The 26,575-nt window shown below is 35.8% G+C and overlaps 2 protein-coding genes across 26 annotated transcripts in view; one reads left to right on the forward strand and one right to left on the reverse strand.

Annotated features, from left to right (window-relative positions):
- Nucleotides 1–358: 358 nt before the first annotated feature.
- LOC107141895 (Scm polycomb group protein homolog 1) overlaps nucleotides 359–26,575 on the forward strand; it is a 158,934-nt gene continuing 132,717 nt past the window's right edge. For 2 of the 25 annotated variants that reach the window (XM_048815651.1, XM_048815653.1), the window contains exons 1-5: nucleotides 426–532; nucleotides 8,588–8,717; nucleotides 16,332–16,429; nucleotides 19,583–19,651; nucleotides 20,099–20,122. In XM_048815651.1, the coding sequence (XP_048671608.1) occupies nucleotides 16,408–16,429; nucleotides 19,583–19,651; nucleotides 20,099–20,122 (115 nt within the window). In that variant the 5' untranslated portion in view covers nucleotides 426–532; nucleotides 8,588–8,717; nucleotides 16,332–16,407. Of the gene's footprint in view, nucleotides 533–8,584; nucleotides 8,718–16,331; nucleotides 16,430–19,576; nucleotides 19,652–20,098; nucleotides 20,123–23,972; nucleotides 24,028–26,575 lie in introns of those variants that run through there. The other 23 variants (XM_048815652.1, XM_015485187.2, XM_015485182.2 and 20 more) reach the window with 21 other exon arrangements.
- Nucleotides 10,822–13,073, reverse strand: LOC107141896 (tropomyosin alpha-3 chain-like). The gene is given in 2 exon segments (XM_048815656.1): nucleotides 10,822–12,847; nucleotides 12,849–13,073. Coding segments are annotated over 2 exon segments (867 nt in total). The 5' UTR covers nucleotides 13,059–13,073; the 3' UTR covers nucleotides 10,822–12,190.

A 26,575-nucleotide genomic window follows, 5' to 3' on the forward strand; every position in this document is an offset into this window, starting at 1 on the left:
ATAACCTCTGAGTTAGACAAATAAACCTCCTTATTCTGGCTCCATTCTGGCCAAGAACTTTTCAGGTTCTCATTTGGATTTTTGTGTAGATGTACCTTTGAAGTAAAATGGCCCTGTTCATGCTCCATTGAATATTTTAGGTCTTGTGAAAGTTACATTTTCACAAAAGTTAATAAACTATCATTTTAGTTTACTCATCATTGTTTAATTACCTATAGATCTGTCCTCAAAGGTCTATTCCATTTTTAACAGAATCAGGGTTTGGAACCCACTAAGCTGAGGGAAGAATCCTGGAAACTGGAAAGCTAACCAAATTGTTGCCTTTGGGAAGCTCATTCTGGGTATCTGGTCTGATGACTTCCTTTGATAAAAACTTAATTTTATTGCATGTCTCCTTTGAGCTACAGTAGTTCACATTTCTATTTTTCTATCTTCTAGATTTCTTCATCATGCTAATAAGGAAGAATGATTTTCTATTTGGTATAGCTGATCGTATTATACAAAAACCAGATCCTTGAAAAGGTCAGAGCCTGTAAGTGCACATGACAGAAATAGACTTATCCTCTGTTAGGCTGTGTATGAATGTACATATCTCACACACACACACAAAATACCCAGAATGATTTTTTAAAAATTCATCCTTTCTTATGAATTTATCTTATAGTTTTAACAAATCCTGTGTTTCATTTATACAGTTCTTTATAGCTTGTGAACTATTCTCCATACAGTTTTCTCATATAGTCTTCACGATAATCTAAAATAGGTACTATTGGTAATCCTATTTTATGGAAACAATGATGAGTTAAGAGACGTCTTCAAATCTTATAAATCTTAACTGTTCAAGGCTTAATCCCAGATTGTTTTTGTGTCTAAATCTTACTATTCTCATACATCACAAGTTCTTAATCAGTATTAGAATTTTAGTGTATATGTAATTTAAGTATGTATGTAAGTAAGCAAGCTGTATGAAATTAGAAAAAAAAAGTAGGTATAAATCTATGGAAAAATGCTTTTATGGGTGTAAAATATCATTAGTGAACCAGATTTTAACATTGAATGCTTAATATGCAATCTTAGGGATGATACTAGAGTCTTCCATATATAATATAACATTGTCTTAGAATGGCAAAGTTCTTCAAGAGTTGCCCCCTACCTTCTTTTCTAGCTTCATCTTATTCAATTCTTGTCATTCATCTTTGTAGCTTCCCATATCCTTTTCTCTCTATAATACATGGCTAGCTGTTGTCCAAACATACTGTCCATTTCCATGCCTTAGTACCTTTGTACTATGTTCTCTTGGTAAAATGCCAGTCATCTTTCTTTCCACAATTGTAACTTAACTTCATCTCTTCTGTGAGGCTTTTCGCAACTTCCTAGGTAAAGTTGGTCATTTTATCCTACTTCCTGGAGCATTGTGTTTAGCAAATTTTTACTATAAGAATAGTAAAAATTACATTAGACTGTGTATTTGAGTTGCTGCCTCTCCTTCTGATTGTTTGTGAGCATGAGCTGAGACTTGTCTTTGTATTCTTAACACCACGTATTACTATTAGTCTTAAATACATTTGCTTAATGAATAAAATAACAGCTACAGCTCTTTAAATCTGTACACTATTCTAAGTGGCAGACTAAAATAAAATACCTAGAAGTTTATAAATATGTGTAAAACAATATAGTGTATACCTGAGGTATAGCAGTGGAATGATTAGAGCCAGATACATTATTTAGGGATAGATTCCTGTAGGTCAGGGGTTGGCAAACTGTCATCCAGAGACCAACTCCTACCTGCTACCTGTTTTTGTTAATTAACTCTTAACTAAAAATATTAGAATAGAACCATATTCATTTGTTAATGAATTATTTATGTATGACTGCTTTCATGTGATAGTAGTTGCAATAGAGACAATGTAACTCATACAACTGAAAATATTTACTCCCCAGCACTTTACAGAAAAAAAAAATGTTCCAACATTGCTGTAAGGTTTTGAACAGAGGTATGAAAAGAAAAGGAACATGAATTAGTAAAGCATGAGTGCTTATAATGCAATTAAAACTAGTCAAAAGTTATATGAAATAATTGCTGTTGTTTTTATTTTGCTGTTAAGGAAACTAAGGCATGAGGAATTAAGTTAATTAGCCAAGATTTTATACTAGTAAGTGATAGAACCAAATCTGAACCTAGGCAGTCTAGCTGCAGAGTCTTCATAATAAAAGAGGAAATATCTAGATAGATTTTGTAAAAAAAATACCCATAAGCTTCGAGTACAGTACTTAGTCCAAGAAATTAGGAAGTGTGCTTCCAAACATGAAAAAGTGAAAATAGACCATAGAAGAATAATATTAGGGAGGCAGGATGTCTAATTCGAAGAGTATATTATGTATTAGGCAGAATGGGAGGAAAAGAAAACAGATACATTATACATTGAGACATGTTATAGTCAGTCATTGAATGTAGTCTTGACAACACCAGAAAGCAGTTAACTTTTCTTTCATACTTAAAAGCTGTCTTTAAATACCTGAAGATTGGTATAACCAACTCAGAGACAAGCTATGACTTTAAAGGAGATAGAGGGCATTCAGTGACCACAATCCCCAAAACATACACATCTGTATCCCATGTAAATTAGGGTTAGTAAAGATGTTGAATCATAATACACACCATTCCCTTTTATTCTGTTTTGCCCTCTTATGGGGACTGATTTCTGTCCAACTCCACATGACTGCTATGATAAACATTCACCCCCTTGGGCTACTTTTAAAAATGTATGCATATTGTGTGTATGTTAAAGTAATGCATATGCACTCTGAAAATTTTGCCATTTGAAGTATACTAAGTGAAAAGGGAAAGTTGCCTTCCATCACTATCTCACCCTGTTAAAAGTCTGATATTGTGTGAAGTTACTATTATTAATAGAAGTATGCTGGGTTATTTTATGTATTAAGAGTCATTGAAAGAGAAAAGAATTGAGAACCACTACCTTAAGGCCAAGATCCACTGCCAGAAAAGGAAGGAATTTTCTGGGGAGGTATGAGATCTTCATTACAGGAAGTATAAGCATAAAACCTTTTTAGGGATGTTAGAAAATTCAAGCATTGGCTAAAGTTGGTTGGATTAGAAACTGGGAGAAGGATGCATTATACTAAATACCTTAACTATAATCAAACTTTAATCAAACTTTTAGTATTATTTCCAAACCTTTTTTAGGAGGATGCAGTTTATACCAGCAGACTGATTACCAAGTATGAAAGAAAGGACTCAGTGTGACATTGACCTGGTTACGTTAAGTAGAGGACAAAGTGGTATAATAGAACTGATTACTTTCCAGTAAATATTGAATTATTTTTATAGATTCCTTTTTATCTTATTGACCATCTTGATATCCTCAAAACATACTTTATTTTCTATTTAAAACTCCATTTATACTTACTTTTCAGAACTGTAAATAAAGCAGGTACACATTGTTCATTATTTCAAAAAAGACTATCTGACAAGTTTTGTGTGGTAGATATGGAGGAAATAATTGAGCTGGGCCCTGCTGCTAGTGCCCCATAGACTCACAACATGATATAATTTAAAAGGCACCAAAGAGATAAGGAATGTAAAGTGCCTACCATAGTACTGATAAGTTATAGATGAAGAAGCAGAAAACAGACTGGAACACTGTGAGCTGCCACTGGTACAGTTGCTGTTGCTATTTTTTCTGCCCTCATATCACATTTCTGTAAATCTTCAGAGAGAATATTGGTGTTACACACACACACACACACACACACACACACACAAAAGCATGCACAAATACTTCTCAGTTTTTGACAGGGTTGCATACAATAAATCAATTATAAAGTGGATTTCACCTTTGAAGTGAAATTCTGAATCAGAGTTCTGTTTTCATTATCACAAACAACACTGTGCAACTATTCATTCAGAGTATAGGACCTAGGTTTGTACTAAAAATTTTACCTCTGATGTATTCTGACTGGCAGAGAGTATAACATTCAGGACTGTCATCTCTTTTATTATAAATACTAACTATCTGGTGGCATAGTGGCATGTACTTGTAATCCAGCTACTTGGGAGGCTGGGGCAGGAAGACTGAGTTCAGGCCAGCCTAAAAATACCCACCCCATATACTAACTAGAAAGATGATGATGATGTAACCTTACATATTGAATGATATCAGATCTATGTATGCCTATCTGAAAGTATAATATGGCACAACTGGAACCACTAAGTGACTTCTCTGTTTAAGCCAGAGCATTCTAAGAAGCATCAACTTTTGTGCTCTGGATCACACCAATGTAAACCTCTGGAAAGAGTGAACATTTTACATGGTTAAAGTCTACTTAGGACGGTCTGTAGAACAAAGGGAATTTTGGCCTCTGTATTTTCATTAGTCATTCATTGCTAGCTGCCTTGCTTGTTAAAGGCAATATTGATATTCTGTGGGATTCTTCTCTCTGTATTCATACATAGAGATGTATAATTACTGCAGAGCAAATTGGGGAGGGAAAATGCCAAGGGGAGCTCTGTTTCATCTTCTTTGTTCACATCTGCTACATGGAAAAGACAGAATTTATTGCTGTCTTTGAAAAAGGGATTGCCTAGTTATCCCCACTCACCCACCCACTTCCTAGCAGATCATCCCAGAGGAATATTACATCTCATCACACTTATCTCCAAATGAAGTAAAAGTAAATGAAGAAGATTTGGAGGCAGAGAATCAGCTGGGGAGCACTAGGAATACTTCCTAATGAGAGAAAGAAGCTGATCAGTGCTGCATTCTATAGTAGTCCCCTGTCCCCTGCCTCCCTGTAGCTTGTCCTCCATGACCACAGTGAGCACGTGTTCTATTTGCAGCTCTTCCATTTTGAGCTCTGTACATATTGACATAGAATTGTGGTTTATCACTGAAAAAGTTCTTTCTTAGTGGGTCTTCAGAGGTTGTTTGATGAATCTCTCTTTTTTTTTCTGTTATTCAGTTTAATTTCTAGGGGAAACATCCTTCCTTTTCTATTATTTTCTGTGCTTTCTTTCCTCCACCCCATTTGTATGTGCATGCAAACTTGAATTATTTGTGTTTTTTTTTAATTTCTAAGTTCTAAACTATTTAACACATGGTGCCTACATTTAACCTAGCTTTACCTCTTTAAATTCCATTATTGCCTAATCTTATTCAATGTCCAGATCAAGCTGATAAGCATTAACACTTCCGTTTTTACTGTAATAAAATGAGTAGATTATCCACATTCACATGTATTCTCTCCCAAACTGGGCTATTTTAAACAGAAAGCATTTGTAGGGTTTCTTTGTGTGAGTAGGGTTTTTTGGTTGTTGTTTGTTTTGTTTATAGTGTGGGGTCAGGAGGAGGCACAGGAATGGGAGACAGAATAGGTGAAAGAATAATTTAGGTTCATATCCTTACTTCTTTTTTTAAAATATATTTCTTTTTAGTTGTAGGTGGACACAGTACCTTTATTTTATTTATTTAGTTTTATGTAGTGCTGAGGATCAAACCCAGTGCCTCACATGTGCTAGGCAAACGCTCTACCACCAAGCTATAACCCCAGCCCAAATCCTAATTTCTTTACTTATTGTAACCATTTAGAAAATTACTCAACCTTTCTAGGTATCATCTCCTCATTAGTAAAAAGAGATAATAATAATAATACCATGCTACATGGTGAAAATTTAGTGAGATGCTATCATTGAAATACTTAGCCTAACCTCTGGCACATGATAAACACTTAAAAATTATAGCTATATGATGTTAATGATAATTATTAATATATGTTGATCAACTTTTCATTGCTATGACAAAAATACCTGACAAGGACAATTTAGAAGAGGGAAGGTTTATTTTGGCTCATAGTTTCAGAGATTTAGTCTATAGTCAACTCACTCCTTTGCTCTAGGCCCAAGGCAAGCAGAACATCATGGCAGAGAGGAATGTGGCTGAGGGAAACTGCTCTGCTGATGGCAGCCAGAGAGCAGAGGAAGGGGCCACAAGGAATATGAACACTTCTGCACACCGCCAGTGACTCACCTTCTGTAGTCACACCCCACCTGCCTACAGTTATTACCCAGTTAATCTATTCAAACTAGGATAAGCTGATATAATTATAGCTCTCATAATCTAATCATTTCATTTTGCCTCTGAATATTCATGCATTAATATAGGAGCTTTTGGGGGACACCTCACATCCAACCATAGCAGTATACAAGTAATAAATTTATAACTACATTTTTCTTAATATAATACACAAATAATTCTTTCTACTTTTCCTTGATTTAAGGGATGGCCAGTTGTGATTATTTTGTCACATTTTGAAAGAATGCTTCTATAGTATTGTTAATTTTTCTATCACATATTATCTTTCAAAAATTTCTAGAAATACCAGAACTTTATATTCTCTAGATCTATATTGTTCAATACAGTTGCCACTAGCCATATGTGTTTATTTAAATTTAAATTTAATAAAAATGCAATAAAAAGTACAACTCTTTAGGACAATCCATGAGCCACATTTCTAGTGCCGAATAGCCCATTAGACAACACAGATATAGAACATTTTTGTCATTGTGGCACAGCACTGCTTTAGATATTAGTTGTCTATCCTCTTGTGTTCTTTCCTGAAAAACCAAAGAGGATATATTTTCTGAGGTCATATAGATCCTACTCTCTTAATATTTGAGGGCTCTGAATATCTTATTTTGAGGATTCAGATAACTCTTTTTTATGTAACTTCTTAGTATCATTTCTGTTTTTTTAAAGTAAATACACTTTCACTTCCTGTAGGAAGACTGGATTACCATAATTTGTGAAGGTCCCAATCAACAGTAAAAGGAAGTCAAAGGAAGAATAGGCAAAATAGAAGTAGTTCTAACAGATATTATGTAGAGTAGTTACTCAGATTGTGAATAGTTGAGTTCTCAGGGGTTAACTAGTAACAGGAGTTTGACAGTCCCTTTTGTTAAGTATATTGTACTATTCAGGATCTGAGTTTTTCTTGTGGGAAAGGTAATAAACCACATTTTCCCCTAATAATACTTGTTATCTGCATTATATACTTTTAAAGCCATTTTGTCAATGTACAGTATATATACAATGGAGTTTTACTCAACTATAAAGAAGAATGAAATTATGGCATTTTCTGGTAAATGGATGGAAATGGAGAATATCATGCTAAATGAAATAAGCCAGTCTCAGAAAATCAAGGGTCAAATGTTTTCTCTCATATGTGGAAGTTAGAGCAAAATAAGGGAAAGAAGGAGGAGAGGATCAGATATCATAAAGATATAGGGAAGATCAGTAGAGTAGAAGATGGTATTGAAAGGGAGGGAGGAGGGACAAGAAAGGGGAGGAAATTCAGAATGAATTTAACAGAATTATGTGCACATATAAATATCCCATAAGGAATTTCACCTTTATGTTAAGTACAAAGAACAAATCAAAAATAAATAAATGAGTGAAAAGAGGATCATTAGAGTAGATGAAAGATATTAGGGGGAGAGAGGAGGGAAAAGAAAAGGTGGAGGAATGGGACTGAAATCAAATTCCATGCATGTATGATTTTGTCAAAATGAACTCAACTATATATATATAACTATAATGCTCAAACAAAATAAAGCCATTTTCTCATTTGGAATTTTCACCCTGTAAAGCAGGTAGCATTGGGGTTATCATCCCAATTTTCGTTGCAAAGCAAGCTGAATTTCAGTGTAGTTATTTGCATAAAGTCCTAAAGGAAAAGCAGTCTGTAAAGGAAAATATAGTTGTTCAAATCAGATTAAAATTTTAACTTCGGATTCAGTGTCTTCCTTTTTTTAAAAAATTAATATTTTTGTGGATGTTGTTCTTGCTTTACTGCCTCAGACTGGTACAGGAAAATAGTGAAAGTTCTTTAGAAAATTCTGAGGCACTCTCAAAGAATTGCTGCAGTCTCATCTGGCCTTTAACCATGTGCTTTGGTCACCATAACAATATACTAAAGAATGAGTGGCCTAAGTAACACAAATTTATAGTCTAAAAGTTTTAGAAGCTGGAAATCCAAGATTAATATGCCAGCAAGATTGGTTTCTGTTGAGCCCCCTCTCCTTGGCGTGCAGATGGAACCTTCTCTGTGTCCTCATTGTGGTGTTTTTCTTGTGGTGGATTTTTGTTTGTTTGTTTTACCCTGTTAGATTTGGGTCCCACCCTTCTGAATTCATTGAACCTTAATTATCTCCTTAGAAGCCCTGTCTCCAAATACAGTCAAATTGGGGATTAGGGCTTCAACATATGAATGGCATTTTTAGTATTTTTTTATTTTATGGCATAACTTGGTTAGTTGGAAATAATGTTTATACTCAGTATTTGCATGGTACCAAATGTAGCAAATATCTGTATTTATTTTTGTGAATATAGAGTCTTAAGTTGTATCAGTGATACTTGCTATAAAGTAACTTCCAACCTTGAGATATTTTAATAGAAAAAAATATATATCAAATGTACTACTTTTCTTATACCCTCATCCAGTTTGTTAATATGTAAAGGTCTCAGTCAGGTTAATAACTATCCTCCTTCTTCTCCCCTCATCAACTTTGCAGATGAAGAAAATAACATACGGAGAAATTGGCTTGTCAGAAGTCAGAGCAAGATATTGGCGGATCCAGGGATAAATCCCAAACCTCATAACTCCTTAAGCAGTCTTTAGTTCATTGATTATGCAGCCTAGTGGTAAGTTCTTTTATGCTATCATAGAGCTAAGAGGGATTAAGAAACTGTATTAGCTTTCCATATATGTGCAAAAATATCTGAGAAAATCAGCTTAAAATGAGAAAATACTTAGTTTGCTTCATGGTTTCAGAGGTTTCAGTCCATGGTCGTTAGGACCTGTCACTTTGGGTACATGGTAAAACTTTCAAACATCGTGATAGGAAGCATGTAGTAAAGCAAAGTTGCTTTTCGTAGCTGGGAAGCAAGGAGAAACAGAGGAAAGGAATGGAGTCCCAATATATTCTTCATGGGCATGATCCCAGTGACCTATTTCCTCTACCTAGGCCCTACCTCCTAAAGGTCCCAAAGGCTAATGTCCATTTCATGATTCAAAGTGCATTCAGTCCATCTCCAACAGTCAGTAAAGTTTTAACAATTCCAACACTGCTGAAATGTCTTAATCTTCTCTGAGCTCAAAACATATTCTTAGCTGTGAACCCCCATAAAATAAAATAAAAAGTTACATACTTACAACATACAGTGATAAGACAAGCATATGGTAAACATTCCCATTCCAAAAACGAAAGAATGGGGTAAAAAAAAAAAAAAAAAAAAAAAAGGAATGGAACTAAAGCAGGACAAATCTAATAGGACAAACATAAAATCCTATAGCTCCATGACCAGCACGCAGGGCACACAAAGGTACAATATAAGATCCAGAAAGCTTGAGCAGACCTGTCCCCTTTAGTCTTGCTGGCTGCAGCCCACATGGACTCAACGGTTTGGTTGACTCTGCTCTGTGTCTGAAGCTTTCCTTGGTAGATGCTCCACATTCCTGACATCTCTAATTTCCTGGGATCTCCAGTGCAACTTCAGTCTCATTCTCACGACTTCATTTATTTCCCTTTCAGGAGCTACTTGCAAGATCTCTGACCCTGCTATGCTCTGCCTGGCTTCCCACACTTTCCTTTGAATTCTCAGTGGAAACCTTCATAACCCAACCCTTGCATTCTCCTCACCTAAAAACCAGCATCATGCCAAGCATGGTGGTGCAGGCTGTAAGCCTCACTCAGGAGGCTAAGTCAGGAGCCAGACTCAGCAAATTAGTGAGGCCCTAAGCAACTTAGTGAGACCCAGTTTCTAAATAAAATATAAAAAGGGCTGGGATGTGGCTCAGTGTTTAAGCATTTCTGGGTTCAATCCCTGGTACCAAAACAAAACAAAATAAAAACCAGCATCTCCTGGATAACACTAAGGTCTGCCTCCAGGAACTGGGTCTGTTTGGACCACAGCTGCAGCCACCTCTGTGTGCTTGGATAATTGAACAAGGGGAAATTAATCCAAGAAACAATTCCTTATGTAGCCCTATGGGGAAAAAAAATGTGCCTGGGGGAGGTTCTCTTCTCAAGCAGGTCTTTTAAATAAGTTTCTACTCTACACTCTTGAGTCTAGGATGGGTGAGTTACTGATAATTCCTGTAATGCCTTCAAGGCAACTTTCTTATTTTCCTGGTGCAGAGTGTTTGGATTCTTCTCCTTCCCTCTCTCTTCCTTCCCCATTGTCCTTAAGGGACAAGGTCTTTCGATGTTGCCCAAGCTAGGCCCCAGCAATCTTCCCACCTTAACCTCCCAAGTAACTGGGCCAGTAGGTATGCCAAGCTTAGCTTTTTAAAATGGAACTAATAACTTTAGCAACCACACCCACCTTAGCCAAAACTTTGCATGCACTTCTCTGGCTGAACAAATTTTAAAAAATTTTTTGCTCAGGCGATTCTCCTGGATCAGCTCTGGTCAACTGGAGGGTCTCACCCAAGAGTGAATCGCAATAAAGCCTTGTTCAGCTGCTTTAAAAAAAAAAAAAAATTTTTTTTTCTCAGCCAGCACAGTGGCGCATGCCTATAATCTCAGCTACTTGGGAATCTGAGGCAGGAGGATCACAAGTTTGAGGCCAGTCTCAGCAATTTAAATGAGACTTTGTCTTAAAATGAAATTTAAAAAAAATAAAAATAAAGGACTGGGAATATAGCTCAGTGATACAACACCCTTGGGTTTAATTCCTAGTAACAACAACAAGAACAAAAATTCCCATCTGTTTTTTTTTTTTTTTTTTTTTTTTTTTGGAGGGACTTTATTTCAAAAAGACACTTGTCAATATTCAGTATCAAAACAGTTGGACTATTGTTTGTCCTTCTCCCAACTGGCCCCAAAGAGACCACAACAAAGGAGAATACATTTTAAGCCAGTAAGCTGCAGGATGTACACCTAATAGACCTCACGAAACCTCACCTAAAAAAGTGGGGATTGGGCTGGGAAAGAAACGTTGAAAGATCAGCACACTGCCAGCCCAGACTGCAGGACTCTCACAGCCAGACGAGGTGGCCAGGTACCCCACCCCAAAGATGCAGTTTCACAATAATATAAAATTTTAAAAGTTGTGTACATAAGCTATTCAAGATTCTCCAACACTGACTGATACAAAGCACAATGAGATGGCACTTTTAGATACAGCAGCTTCAGACCCAGAAAAGGGTGATGAGAGGAGTTCATATGGCTAAATCAGTGGCCAAAACATAATTTTCTTTCTTTCTTTCTTTCTTTTTTTTCTTTCAAGCAAGCAGGAGAGCAATTAAGTGGTCACACAAGATTAAGGGGCCCATGATCCATTCTGTGAACACTTGGAAAGTGGGTAGAGATGGGAGAAAAATTTGGTCTCAGGGCTAAGAATATGGCTCAGTGGTAGAGCATTTGCCAAACAAGCACGAGGCCCTGGGTTCAATCCCCAGCACCAGAAAAACAAAAAGTCTCAGAGGTCTCATCATGTTAATTTGGTCATTTCTGATGAAAAAAAGTAAAAAATAAGAATACAGTTGTCTAAAGATACCTTAAAGCTAAAAATGAAACAAAACCTGAATAGCAAGGTTTTTGTTTTTTGGCAAACTCCTCTTGGGATCACCTTTCTGGTTTGGCTGGTACTTTGCACAGAACAATGAGGTTTGCCATAGTAGAGTCTTTCCCTGGGCTCTGTTTGGCTCTCAGTAAGGCAGGCCCATTCCTCTTTTCCTCCTCTATGGAGAGGGCAATAGGGACTAGGCTGGAAAGTTACCTTCCAAAAGTGAGAAGGGAATTAGATTGCTGCTTCAGAGCTATGAAATTATTTGTAATGTTTTACAAATGGTTACTATAACAACAAAAAAAGTAATTACAAAATGTGTACATCACAACATGCTTTTAAAGACACTTTGCGTTGTACTCACATTCCCTTAAATGCTGTTCCCAAAGGTGCTCAGCCTCTAGCCCAGCTGGAATCTCTGGGAAGAAGCAGACACAGTTTGGTGAAAAAGACAAGGGGGTAGGGGGTCGAGGGGGTGTTGAAAGGAGAAAGCAGCCTTCCAGTTAAAGATCAGCCCTCAGTTTCAAGGTCAGCTTCGGGCTGGCTGGCCTCAGGCGGAGTCAGGGTCAGAGGGAGGAGCAGTAGCAGGGCAGGACTGGGGAGCCCTACATCTCATTCAGGTCAAGCAGAGTCTGGTCCAGCATCCTTTGTGTACAGAGGTGATCCTCTTTGGTGCATTTCAGCTTATCTTCCAAATCATCAATTGTCTTTTCCAGTTTGGCTACCGATCTCTCGGAAAACTCAGTGCGGGTCTCTGCCTCCTTGAGTTTATCAGTGAGAATCTTTATTTCTTCCTCATATTTGTCTTCTTTTTGAGAGTACTTTTCTTCAGCAGCATTCAGACACTTCAGATTCTGGTCCATCAGTCTGATCTGCTCATCCATCTCTCGGCAACGGGACTCTGCCAGCTCAGCTGGTTCCTCTGTGCGTTCCAAGTCTCCTTCAATAATCACTAACTTACGAGCCACCTCTTCATACTTCCTATCTGCTTCTTCTGCAATGTGCTTAGCTTCTTTGATTTGGATTTCCTGGAGTTCCATCTTTTCTTCATCTTTTAGGGCCCGGTTTTCAATAACCTTCATACCTCTCTCACTCTCATCAGCAGCTTTTTCTGCTTCCTCCAGCTTTTGCAGGGCAGTAGCAAGGCGCTCCTGAGCATGGTTCAGCTCCTCTTCAACCAGTTGGATCCTTCGGTTCAAGGAGGCTACCTCAGCCTCAGCCTGTTCCCGGGCCCGCCTTTCTCCTTCAACTTCCCGCTGGAGAATGCTCAGCCCTCTCCTTGGTATCATCTGCTTGCTGCTGCTGAACCTGGATCTTGCGCTTCACTGCCTCAACAGTGGTGATCCCGGCCATGGTGCCCACCCATCGGCTTCTCTTATCTGCCTTCTGCCTCCTCTCGGTGCTGCAGCCGCTTCTCTGTTTTTTACTTTTGATTTTCATTAAACCTGTCTGAAAGCAGCCAGCAATACTCATGATATACCATGACTGCTATTTTGCTTTGAAATTTCCACCTTCAGATTTATTAGTCCATACCTTTAAACTCAGCCTTACATAAAATTACAGGACATAGGCAAAATGTTTACCACAGTGTAACACATATGGCCTCTAGTCCAATTTAATTCCCAACAGATTCCTTACGTACATCTGAACGCTTATAAGCACACGTCTTTTACTCCCTGCATTCCCATCAGCATTCTCTTCTGAGTTCTTACCAGAATCTCCCTTGAAGCTCTACTTATAGTATTCTAGGCTTTTTCTGGCCCACTTCTCTGGAGTTTTCCAAATTCCTCCTGCAGCCCAATTCTGTGGGCTTCTGAACCACATGGTCAGGTATAGTCACAGCAATGACCCCACTCTCAGTACTATTTTTCTGTGTTTGTCAACTTTGTGTCACTATGACAAAATACCTAAGAAAAATCAGCTTAAAAAGAGGAAAGATTTTTTTTTTTGACTCATGGTTTCAGAGGTTTCAGTCTGTGGTTGCTTAGCCCTGTCACTTTGGGCCCATAACAACGTTTTCTAGTTTATTGTGCCTTACCCTTTCTTATCCCTTACTCAGGACTTATAATTTGGGTGATTTGTCTTCTTTGGGATTAAGTCACATTTGCCCTTCTGCTTCACACTAAAATCATGCTATTTTCTCAAAAGCCTATCCTACCTTTATTCCTGAAATAGTTGGGAGTCTTAGTTATTAGGAAGATGGAACAACCGAGCCACATGAAAAAAATATTTAATCAGTATATTCTGTCCTCTGTTCCTCACCTCCCCTCTTTGCCCATTGTTGGTTCTTATTGTAACTCTGCTTTCTCCATTATAGTAAAAACTATGGCCACTAATGTTGACCACTTCCTCCTTCTCTTATCCACCCATATATCTTATTCCCTAGCTTCACTGAATTGTAATTGTCCAACATGGTACTGCCCAAGAGCAATTAATGCAAACCACATATATAATTTAATTTTTTATAATAGCCACATTAAAAAAGGTAAAAATAAGCAAAATTAATTTAGAAATGTATTTTATTTATATATCTAAAATACTATTTTGATATGTAACCAGTACAAAAATATATACTGCAAAAATCTTTGAAATCTGGTTTCTATTTTACAGCATATCTTAAATCAGATACCAAGTTTTATCAAAAATATTTGATCTATATTTAGATTACAAGAAATTTACAGTTGAAAAAGTAGATCTACTCAAAAAAAAAAAAAAAGGTGGGTTAGGCTTAGGATCCCGGGTGGGGGGGTGAACTCGGACCTACTCTGGACCTGGGTCCCTTGCAAGTCAGTGAGGGCAGATCTGGACTGGGCCTGAGCTCTCCTAATAGTCTGCCAGTTGGAAGGGGTGAAGGGAGCTGGGCTCTGGTGGGTGTCTGCCAATGGCAGGATGGACCCAGGCCTACTGTGAGCCTGGGTCCTGTCTAGGCCAGCATGGGCAGATCTCTTAACATCTTTTGTCCTATGTCAGCTTTATTTTCAAGATTATATACTTTGTCTTTGTTGCCTGAAACTCTATCTTCCAAGTGTTCTAATCTGTTGCTGATGATTTTGGTTGACTTTTTATTTTGGTTTATTAATTCCTTCATTTCAAGGGTTTCTGATTAATTCTTTTTCAGAATCTTTATTTCCTTAGTGAAGTAATTTTGTACTTCTTGTGTTTTCTCTCTGATTTCACTCCTTACATCCTACGTCTTTTACTTCATAGATCAGTTTAATTATGAACTTTCTAAATTCCTTCTGTGGCTGTTATGGTTTGGATGTGCGGTGTTCCCCAAAAGCTCACGTGTGAGACAATGCAAGAAGGTGCAGAGCAAAAATGATTGGATTGTAAGAGTCTTAACCCACTCAGTGAATTAATCACCTTATGGGATTAATTGAGTAGTAACTGAAGGCAGGTGGGGTGTGGCTGGAGGAAGTGGGACATTGGGTGTGGCTTTGGGGTACATATTTGTATCTGGCAAGTGGAGATCTCTCTGCTTTCTGATCATCATGTGAGCCACTTCCCTCTGCCACACTCTTTAGCCATGATGATTTGCCTCACCTTACGCCCTGAGGAATGGAGATGGCTTTCTATGGACTAAGATCTCTGAAACTGTAATACCTCAAATAAACTTTTCCTCCTCTAAAATTGTTTTGGTCCTCCTCTAAATTTGTTTTGGTCAGATCTTTTAGTCACAGCATCAAAAATGCTGACCAAAACAGAGGCATTTCATCTGCTGTAGTGTCAATGGAACCAGGCTCTAAGGTCTCTATGACCCATATTCCCCGGGATAAAACACTGTCCTTGCCTGATTTTTCTCCTGTTCTCCTAGGCATACTCTGGGTCATGCCAACAGGCATCTACCAGGTCTGTTTTTCAGACCCAGCTCAGATTTCCCAGGTCTAGGCTCCTAAACTTGCTCCTCACAGCTGCCACAGCCTCATGGCAAGGTAGCTCTTGCCTCAGCTCTCTGTAGACAACCGGAAGACAGTAGGCGTCTTTCCTATAGGAGGATATAGTGTAGCACACCCTCTGGATCCGTCAACAGTGTCCTTGATCTCTGATTTCTCTGTACCAGATGCCACAATGCCACCTACAATGCATGTTTCCTTAGTCCCCCTCCCTGCTTTGCTCACAGTGGTCAGTTCTGGCAGCCACTGACGGTGGTGGTGGGCTTCCTTCTTTATTTTAATATATCCCAAGCTGTTCTGAGTGTTCAGAATTGAATCCCAGGAAAATCCCACTTTCATCTATCTCACTGAGAAGCTATTTATCCACTTTCTTGGTCTCCCACCATGGAGCAGCTTGGAAAGCATCCGCCTCTACTCTGCCATCTTCTCTCCTTATGAATGTGATTTCAGTAAGGAAGTAGCAAAGACTTTAGAGTTGTTTTGAAAACATTGAGTTGGAAATGAGATTTAAATGTCAAACTGAACAATATAGAATAGGAAGTGCTCTTTCATTCATTTAATTGATTCTGATATGTAAGATATAAAGGAAAATATCAATTAATACAGGTTTATGAATAGTTAATAAGATAAACACATGTGCTTAATCAAACATAAATATATACACATGGGATATAGATTCATTGCTACTACCTCAGCTCCCATAATATTATTTGTTACTTAGAGAACAAGAATCCCAAAGTTTAATAGAATCTTAGAAGTTTTTTTTTTTTTTTCAACCCATAAATTCCCTCTCAGCTTAGGAAAGTTTACACATTTGATGATGAGTGGTCATCCAGCCTTTCTGCTTCCACAGGAAAGTTCATTGCCAGAAAGTCTCTGACATCTGCTTCCCTGCAATAAATGCTTTTTCAAATACCTCCAATCAAAAGATGACGTTTTGTGAAACCCCTGGTAAGAACCCCAGTAGAATGCAGTTTTTGTTCAGTGATATATATGCAGTATCTAGAATCATGACTGACAAATACCAGATAAGTATTTATTAAATGAATGAATCTTCCTAAGCAGGATTCACATTGTTGCTTCAATTCCATTTTTCATTGTGGATTTACTCCCTTTTTGGACCATTATTATATATCTTTCATTGCTTTTTCCTGCACTACATCTTCCCCTCCATGACACTATTAAACTTACTGAGCCCCAGATTTCTCATTTTCAAAAAGATATTGATAATACCTGAGGTGATAGATATGAAAATGACTGGCTCTGGCCTGCTATGTTAGATTTTAGTTAAATCTGAAATGGAATCAGTACAGCAACCTCTGAGCTTTTACCTTACCCTGACATCCATGAATGAAAATTTCATTTTTAAGATTAATTTTTAAAATTATAACAAAACATACATAACAAAGTTTACCATTTTAATTTTTTTAGTGCTGGAAATTGAGCCCTGTGCCTCACACATAGATAAACACTCTGCTACTAAGGTATATCACCAGCTCTCCATTTTAACTAATTTTTAAGTGTACAGTTCCGTGGCATTTCTGGTCAGAAAATTCAAAAAAACATTTACTTATGGAACCATCAGTCCCATCTATCTATAGATCATTTTTTTATTTTGCAAAACGTAAAACTCTACCCATTAAATAATAGTAATTTCATTTTTAATATTAACCTAGCATGATTGAAATAGTAAATTTGTTGTAAAAAATTAAGATAAAGCTAAATATGAATGACTTTTATATCATCTGCAGTTTTAGATGCTCTGTTTTTTGTTATTCTTAGTTAACATGAATAACTGCTATCCAATGTTAGTGGTTTCTTTAGTTAAGTACCATTCTCTATATTACAATAGTTTTGATGAGAGCATCATTGAAATATTGACTTATTCATATGTATAACTTTTCTCTCACTCATAACTGTTTCTGAATTTGGTAAAAAGATTTTTTAAAAAGTGCTTTCTGTGTGTCAAGTTCCAGGAATACATACTGGTTTAGTAAGTATTTAGATGTAGCATTCTGTGATAGGCATAAAGGTACAAGGTTGAGCTAATACTTTTCTTAGAAGCATTACCAGAAAAGTTTTACAAAGTAACATTTGTCCTAGATCTTGAGGAATAAACAGAAATATCTGGAAGAGAGAAGTAGGAATATGTTTATATGTTTGGTCACAGTATAGGGTATGATCCTTAAAGACTTTTTGTTGTTGTTGTTGTTTTTGGTACTGGGGATTGAATTCAGGGGCAGTTAACCACTGAGCCACAACCCCGGCCTTATTTTGGGTTTTATTCAGAGATAGAATCTCGCTGAGTTGCTTAGTGTCTCACTATTGCTGAGGCTGGCTTTGAACTTGCAATCCTCCTGCTTTAGCCTCCCGAGCTGCTGGGATTACAGTTGTGCAACACTGTGCCCAGCCCCTTAGGACTTTTAAATGGAGTAGTGACATATTTTATCTTATCTGTATTTTAGAAAAATAATGTTGATTTGTATGTAGAAAAGACACAAGAATAAAGTAACTGTTTTTATTGAGTAAAGGAAGAGATAATGAAATCTAAATTCAAAATTTGGTAAAGAGTTTTTAAAAAGTGCTTTCTGTTTGTCAAGTTCAAGAATATATACATAAGCTCAGAGGTTGCTGTACTGATTCCATCCAGGAGATGGGAGAGAGGAGCTGGTCACTTTAGAGGTAGAACTGGCAGAATTGGATAACCAATTGATTTGAGAACCAAAAGCAATGAAAAGCAGACAATTAAGAAGAATTTCAGATTTCTGACTTGTTATTGCTAACTGGGAAAGGGACTACCAGAGAAGAAAGACATTGCTTGTGTAAGAGGAATAAATTTGATTATTAAATAGTATCATACATGTCATACTACATTAAACTACATATCACAATATACTCTGAAACATGGCCATTATTCTTAGAATGCTTTAAAATTTTTTAAATAAGTGGTTTCTTTTATTATGTGTGAAATTCTATCAGCTGCAGTTTTCTCATTTAAGAACTGATACAAGAGAAAACAACTACATTACAAAATGTACACTGTTTAAATACTTCCTGATACACGGAGTAATTTGTGGCAGTATTTAAACAATGTACATTTTGTAATGTAGCTGTTTTCTCCTTTTCTTCTTTGGGCACTGCTTTCCAGGTTCCTTTAGTTTGTGTGAGGAATTAAAAATACTTGTTGGGCTAGGGCTGAAGCTCAGCTACATCTGATTAATTTCTATAATTAGAAATTATAAAGGGGATCCAGTACTACCACCCCGTATATTTATTTGCTGTGTTTACTTCCATTTTTTTTTTAGTGATAATTTTTAAGAAGTGTATTCATTTGTTAGGGCTGCCATAACAAAGACCACAAGTTGATGGTTTGTTTAAATGACACTAATTTATTTTCTCATAATTCTGGAGTCCAGAAGTCCAAGATCAAGGTGTCAGCAGGGTTTCCTCTGAGGCCTCTTGTTCTTAAGGTATAGATGGCCATATTTTCCCTCTGTCTTTATGCCATCTTTTCTCTGGCCCTGTCCAATTTTTTTTTTCTATAAGGATATCAGTCATATTGAATTAGGGCCCACCTCAGTGACCTCATTTTAACTTAACTACCTCTTCAAAGATCTTTTCTCCAAATACACACTCTGAGGTACTGGGGAGTGGGGACTTCAATATGAAATTTGGGAGGGCACAGTTCACCTACATGGGTGCTCTTTGTTTTTAGTTTTGTTTTTTTTTTGTATAATTGTGATATTTTATGAATGTAACTTTTATTCCCTTGTTTTACCTAATAACATTATAATTTAACATTTTCCCATTTATTCTTTAGCCTTTGTAAAAGTTTAACAGTTTCAAAATATTTTTCCAAGTGGTTACACAGCTGAATCTGAATCAATCTTCTGTTCTGAACGCTTATGTGTTCCCTCTTTTCTGTTACTATAAGCAGTTCTAAAGCTTTTTAATTATAACATTCTTGTCTCTATTTGTATTATTTCCTAAAATACAATCTCAAAAGTGATGACTTAGTTAAAAACTGTTAATGGAAACTGCTAAATTCAGAAGTAGTGAATCTTGTGTTTTCTTTCTACGTGACTCTTTTCTCTCTTCCTGCAGTAATAAACTGGAATGATGTTAGAAAATACAAATATGGTCACCTATCAGAGTCTGCATCCCAATATCAAGGTAAGAAAAAAGCCATATAGCATGAAAAAGTTTTGTTTGACATTTTTTACCATAAAACATTTGTTCTTAGAAGTCTGAGTTTATAAATAACTCACTTTTTAAAGAAAAAGCAAATATTGTCATTATTAAGGTGTCTATAAAAAGTAACATTTTATTCTGAGCTGAAAATCTGGAAACATACATTTCTTATAAATAATCCCAATTATATTTAGAGCTTTAGGCACTGTTGCTCAGTCCCTCCAGGTTTTCATAGTTTTTATTAGTTTAGTCTCTAGAGAAAGGCAAAGTTTAGTGTACTGCCGCAGCTACTAAGAAAACTCAGTATCTTTTAAAATGAAGTAATCAGATAAACTTTCAAACCCCTATTTTACTCCAGAATTGCACCTTTCTACCATTTCAGTATGTTTATCATGATGACCTATGCTATAACATTTTTTTGTTTAATAGAAACTGGTGACATCCTGGAGCTAGGTAAGATATTTTTCTTGTTTCTGCCAAATAAAGGGAATTACTAAACCTGGGATAAGATTGTAATCAGTTTTACTCTACTAGGAAGATACTTCTACATGTCTCCATCTCATAATCCAATGAACTCTTTGCTCACCTGCCTAATATAATTTATCTCAGTGCCACATCAAGTCCTACTTTTCAGGAGGTCACAGACAAAGCTAACAAAAAGGAAGGGGGTGTGGCTGATTATGTAGACTATAGGAGGAAAGGAAACTAAGCCCCACTGGAAGTAACTTCTTAATGCACTGCAACTAGAACTAAACAAAGTTCCACTGTCATAAACCAAAGTTCGGTGGGATTTGCCCAAAAGAAATTAATTATAAATTGAACTGAAATTAAGCCTAAAGATTTTCTAAGTGTATGAACTAAATTAAAACTAAAATATTAAAATGTTATCAGGTAACAAGTCAGATTGATAACTTCTTTTGGTTTTTATCACTGTATAGTACACTTCAGGATTAGGATTTGAGGAATAAAACTAATACCAATATTTCTCAATCAGCTTTAGGGTTTTTACATAAACATTAATATTAATGTCTTAGAATCCTTTAAAATCTTTTTACATATTACCTTAATGTTGGTATCCTGATACCTTTATGAATTTTTGTTCAATTGTGTGTGTGTGTGTGTGTGTGTGGTGCTGGGGATTGAACCCAGGGCCTTGTGCATGCAAAGCAAGCATTCTTCCAACTAACTGAGCTATATCCCAGCCCCCGTTCAGGTATTTTGGTATATTTTGTTACTGTAATTACATGTGTTCAGCCTGTTATTGTCTATTTGCTTTTTCTTGCCTTTTATTCCTATAACATGATACTTCCCATTGCCCACTGACACACAGCATAACATAAAGTAGAACACTAAGAGTCAGAACCTCCTGGGTGTGTTGAGAGCCAGCTCTGCCACTTAGTTACTCTTAAATCCTTAGTTTTCTGATTTGTAAAATGGGGTTAATTCCATTCTGCCTACTTCACACGTTGTAAAGAAGATGGCATGAACTAAATCATGCAAAAATCCTTTAAAACTTTCAGATACTAATACTGTAGAGGATTGTTTTGACTTTCATTCTGTTCAACGATTTTACTAGACTTTAAGTCAGATCTTCTGACATTCAAAAGTGAAGCTGAAGAAATTAATGAAATTAAAATATGCAGGTAAAAGTACCTGGCACTTTATAAAGAAATGATACTTATTTTTATTGCTCCTTAAAACCTTCTTCAAGATTTCTAAGATGCCAATAAATAGTGGGAAAATGCTCAGACATAGGAATCAGGCAGGACTTGGTTCAAATTCCCGTTCCCCACTTATCAGTTTAGTAACTTTAGGCAAATTATTTAATATTTTTGAGCCCATTTTCTTATCTTTATAATGAGCACAAAACCTGCTTTTCAGGCTGTAGTGAACATGGGAGATGCTGTGCTAGTCTGGCATGCCAAGGGAAGACAGTGATAGCTCCTGCTAGTTTTGTTGCTCATATAAGTAATAATTGTAGTTCAATGACAGCTTTAGGCATGTAAACAATCTATTTATTGAGAGGGAATTATGAAACATGGATGCTCAATTCACATAAAATATATCAGTTGACAAATGATGTTAAAATTTGAAAGTATAGTTTTCCTCATGAGAGTACTGGTTAGCACAGGCATAGCCTTTGACATGACTTAATACTACATATTTTATTTTTTTTTACATCAGGCAGAGAGAACAGCCCCAAATATCAAACAAATAAAATTTAGTAGATCTGTGGAACTTCAGTGTTGGAAATGCTGCTCTGGCCCAGCATTTCAAATTTGACATTTTGAATTTCTTATAAAATGTCTTATCTTGAACTATACAAGTTGCAGGGGACTTATAGCCTCCTCAGGTAGATTGCTTCATATTAGATAGATATTGGGCAAAAATTTCTTTCTTTGTAATTTATATTAGTCACATTCTAACTTTTAGGGCTGTATGAAACAGGTTTAGCCTATTTTTTATTTACTGGTCTCTTGATTATTAGAAAGCAGTTGTAGGATCTAGTTTGTCACTGCTGCTCTGCCATTTTCCTGGTTTAAGCCACTATCATCTCACACATATATTATTAATGGCATAGCTTCCTAACTAGTCTTCCAGCCTCCATACCCTTCCTTCCAGTCCATTGTTCACCCTGCAGCCAGAATGACTGCACCCCAAGCCCTTCATCACTTTTGCTTCTCATTAACATTGTGTGGGAGGCATTCATATCTGAACAGTGCTTCTATCTACAACTGCTTTCTTAGACTACTTTTTCTTTAAACTTTACCCAGTAAACATACCAAAAAATACAGTTTGTAGAACTCCTTTTGCTCACCTCCAAGCCTTTATACATGCTTTTATTTTCCTGTCTAAAACAAAGTTTCCTTTCTCTTTGGCTTCTGCTTATCTTTTTACACTGTTGCTTAGGATCCTAAAGATGACTTCCTCTGCACGTTTCCACAAACCCTCCAGGTGCTCCTATAATACCCACCACCTCTCTAGGTGTAGCCCTTACCATAGCATATTATAGTGGATTGTTTGGCCTCTGTGTCTCACTAGACCAAAGCTTTTCAAGGGATAAGGACAACATTTTGATCATGATTATGTCTCCAGCACAATACTGTTGATATTTGATAACTACATAGATGAGAAAATGGCTCTGAGACTGTTTTTTCTCATGCTAAGTAGTCATGAACTATTCCTTCAGTTGATCCTCGGGTCACCATTTCAACTCTGCTTTGCTGTATCTGTCTCAAAGTAACTCCCAGATGAAATTTAATATCCCACATGTGATTTTACTAGTCCAGTCAAGATTAGGACTGTTACTTCTGTGCTGCTTTTCTTTTCATTCATTCAAAAACTTTCACTAAATCTTTATCATTAAGTTTCAAACACTGTATAAAACAGTGAAGATTTAAAAAATGAATAAATATATTTCCTATCCATAAAGAGCTCACATAAATAATTATAATGATAGGATGTGATGACAGTAGAGGCATAAACAAGATATTATAGAAAATATGGAAATTGTAGGATTTGTTCTTGGAATATAAGAAAAGTCAGAGGTTTTGCAAAGAAAGTAACATTTTTACTAAGTGTCATTCAATGGGTAGAGGCGACATGGCAGACATAAGAGGCAAATAAAGCCAAAAGTTGTTTAAGGAAACTCTTAAGTCATATTGTGATTCTGTATCTATGAAGCCTCCCAAATCCAAATCTTTTTCATTTCAGGATACCTGCCTGAACCTTATAAAAAGTTTTTAATTTCTTCTCTCTATTAATTTCTTCTTTATTAAATAAAAATAAAGTGACTTTCTTTTTCATCCTTTTTCAAAGAAGAAACCACATGGAAATGTTAGTGGAGCAATATCATAGTTGAACATATTTTTTACCCAATATTCTCCAACCTTTGAGACATTTGATGAAAGACTGTACATATTAAATCACTCTGATTCTTGTGTGCATGTTCTTTTAAAACTAAAACTAGCTGGCAGAAACATGTAATAATGAAAAGTGTTGCATTGATACTAGAAGCTGAGTTTCTGCTTGAAACCTTTCTTTTTCAATCAGGGTATTTGATGAGCTCTTGACTTTTAGTTAGGATGTTGTCTCGTATGTTTAAAAGGTTACTAATGATATAATTCAGTTTCTATTATTTGTTTTCAGAATTTTTAGGGGGATTGGTGTTTTATTTTGAAGTGATCCATTAAAAATATCAAGCTATTAATTTTAAAGGGTTCTGAGCAATGTTTTGAGAATGAATGACTATGTATCTTATAGCTTTAGACATTTTTAAATAGCTGGTTTTTATTAATGTTAGGTATGCCACAATTTATAAATCATCTGAAAAGTGCCAAGAAGACATAGCATTGAAGGTATGACTTATGAAAAAGACTTGCTGTAGCAGATATTTAAATTGGTTATGAAATGATGTGAAGCTGAGTGCTTCTCATGATGGAATAGACAGGCTAATTAGAGGAACAGAACAGAGTCCAGAAATAGATCTAAGAATACATAAGAAATTAATATAAGATCAAGGTGGCATTTCAAATAAGTAGGAAGAAGATGATTTATTCAGTAGATGATATTGGAGCACATTTATTGAATATGTGTAAAAAGGGAAAGCTAGAGCCTTTTCTCATTCATTTCATAAAATAAATTCCAAATAGATCAAATACTAAAAAAAAAATGAAACCAGAGAAATCATAGAAACATGGGCTAATATTTTTTATAACATTGAAGTGAGGAAACTATGGTATGAAAACCAAGAATCCATAAAAGAACAGACTGAGAAACTTAAAGGCAAACCCTACCAAACTGAGACATACATCTTCAGTATAAGGGCAGACAGAGGATTAATAGTCTTCATTGACAAAGACCCCTTAGAATCTGTGAGAAAATAAAAAATTAACTCGGGAGAAAAATAACAAAATAAAATGTAAACTAGATGATAACTGTAAAAACAAGAGCTTTAACTTTATTAATCAAAAAACTATAAATAAAAGATAAATAGGACTTTTTTCATTGATAATATTTATCAAAATTATAAAGATTATGCCCACACACAAGAATGGGGTCCTAATTAGAAAAAGATATAGCCTATGCTATCCATGAAAATGGATTCTACTATCATATATACCAAAGAAGAACCAGTTAAATTAATTTAAGTAAAGAAAACATGAGCTTTTCCTTAAAAAAAAAAACAACAGTTTAGGAAGGTGTGGGAAATACACTCTCATGCAGTTCTGATGAGAATAGAAATTTGTATAATCTTTCCAGAGACTATTTGGCAACATGTATTATATCAAAATTTAAAATATTCATATTCTTTGTTCATTAATCCTACTCTGGAATTTGTCCTAAGAAGATAATCTGAAAAGTATTCAAAGAGTATACACTTAATGAAATAATAGTATTTAACAAAATTTGTTGTTAAGTTATATAAATTATGGTATATATGAACAGTGGAATATCATTTAAACAGTAATTTTGGAGTAGGATTTTTTATCTAAAAATGTTGATTTTCCTTATTGCTCTCAGGCATTTGCATTCTACACTTACGTGGAACAAAGTAGAGATCTTCTAGAAGAATGTGACCAGAATGCCAACTAACAAACATCTTGTTTATTATCTTTCTTCCCCATTAGAGTGTAAGCTCCACATGGACAGAGACTTGCTCTATTGCTCTTGGCCATATATTCTCAGTGCTTAGAGCTAGGGTTAGCATACAGTAGGTGTTTGATAAATATTTGTTGAATGAAGAAATATTAGAAAAGAGGATTCAAGCATCCAACTAGGTGAACTCCTGTGCTTTACATTTTACAGGCTTCTTATGTCATTTGTAAGAAATTGTCCCTTCATGGTACAGGCCCTATTTTCCTAATGATAAATGTCATTGTAGTGTGGTATGTGTTAGAATTTAGAAAACAATTTCATAAGCATTATTCAGTGATATAAATAAGACGACTGGCTTTTTCTTATCTGTAATGTCTCAGCTTAGAGAGTTCCTCTATAGAGCATATGTCCATAACTTCACTAAGATATCTCCTAGTTCATCCCATTGCCTCATTTTATTCCTTTCAAATACTTATTATCTTATTTATTTATGTGTTAATGGTGTCTCATTATATAATAGAATGTAAATTCCATGAGGGCAGGGACCCCAAGCTATACTGCCTCACTCATGGCAGATGTTCAACAAACATCTATTGAATAAATTATTGAAAATGATCAAGTGATAATGTTGAATGCCTTGAATTATAATGTTAGAATAATTGAAAACACTCAAATTATGTGTGTTCACAAAGCATTATACAAAATTAGTTAATATTTATTTTCACAATGATCTCAGACCTCAAGTATGGAACAAATTTCCCTGTACTACATTCTCAAGGCAATCTGTATTACCTCATTAACTTAAATTTGTCTTAATTGTAACAGAATATTTGTTATTACTTTTTTACTATATCTGCTTATCTCTCGGCTGAAAGCTCTATAAATTTAGGAACTTTATCCATCTTGTTCCCATAAGATTTAACACTGTTCTTTGTACTTGGAAGGAATTTAAATATTATTAAGTGAAAAATGTATGTACAATCATACGAGATAGGTATTATCTTTGTTTTTCAGATAAGTAAAGTGAGGTGTGGAAGGATTAAGTAATTTCCCCCAAGATTGTTAGCTATAGAAACAAGACTTAAACCAACATCTTCTGACTTCAAATATCACATTCTTTCAGCTACACCAATAGTTTCTATACACAGGTTTTAATTAGAATTACCTAATGAGCCTTTCAAAATACAAGTTCTCATGCCACACTTGAACCCTATTCATTGAGAACTTCTGAAGACAGGGTCCTGAACTTTGTTCAAGTGAGTGAAAAAAATCTATGATTATGGTTTTGGTATCAATTGTTTAGACCAT

This window comes from Marmota marmota, unplaced genomic scaffold (genome assembly GCF_001458135.2).
Source record: "Marmota marmota marmota unplaced genomic scaffold, marMar, whole genome shotgun sequence".
NCBI lineage: Eukaryota > Metazoa > Chordata > Mammalia > Rodentia > Sciuridae > Marmota > Marmota marmota.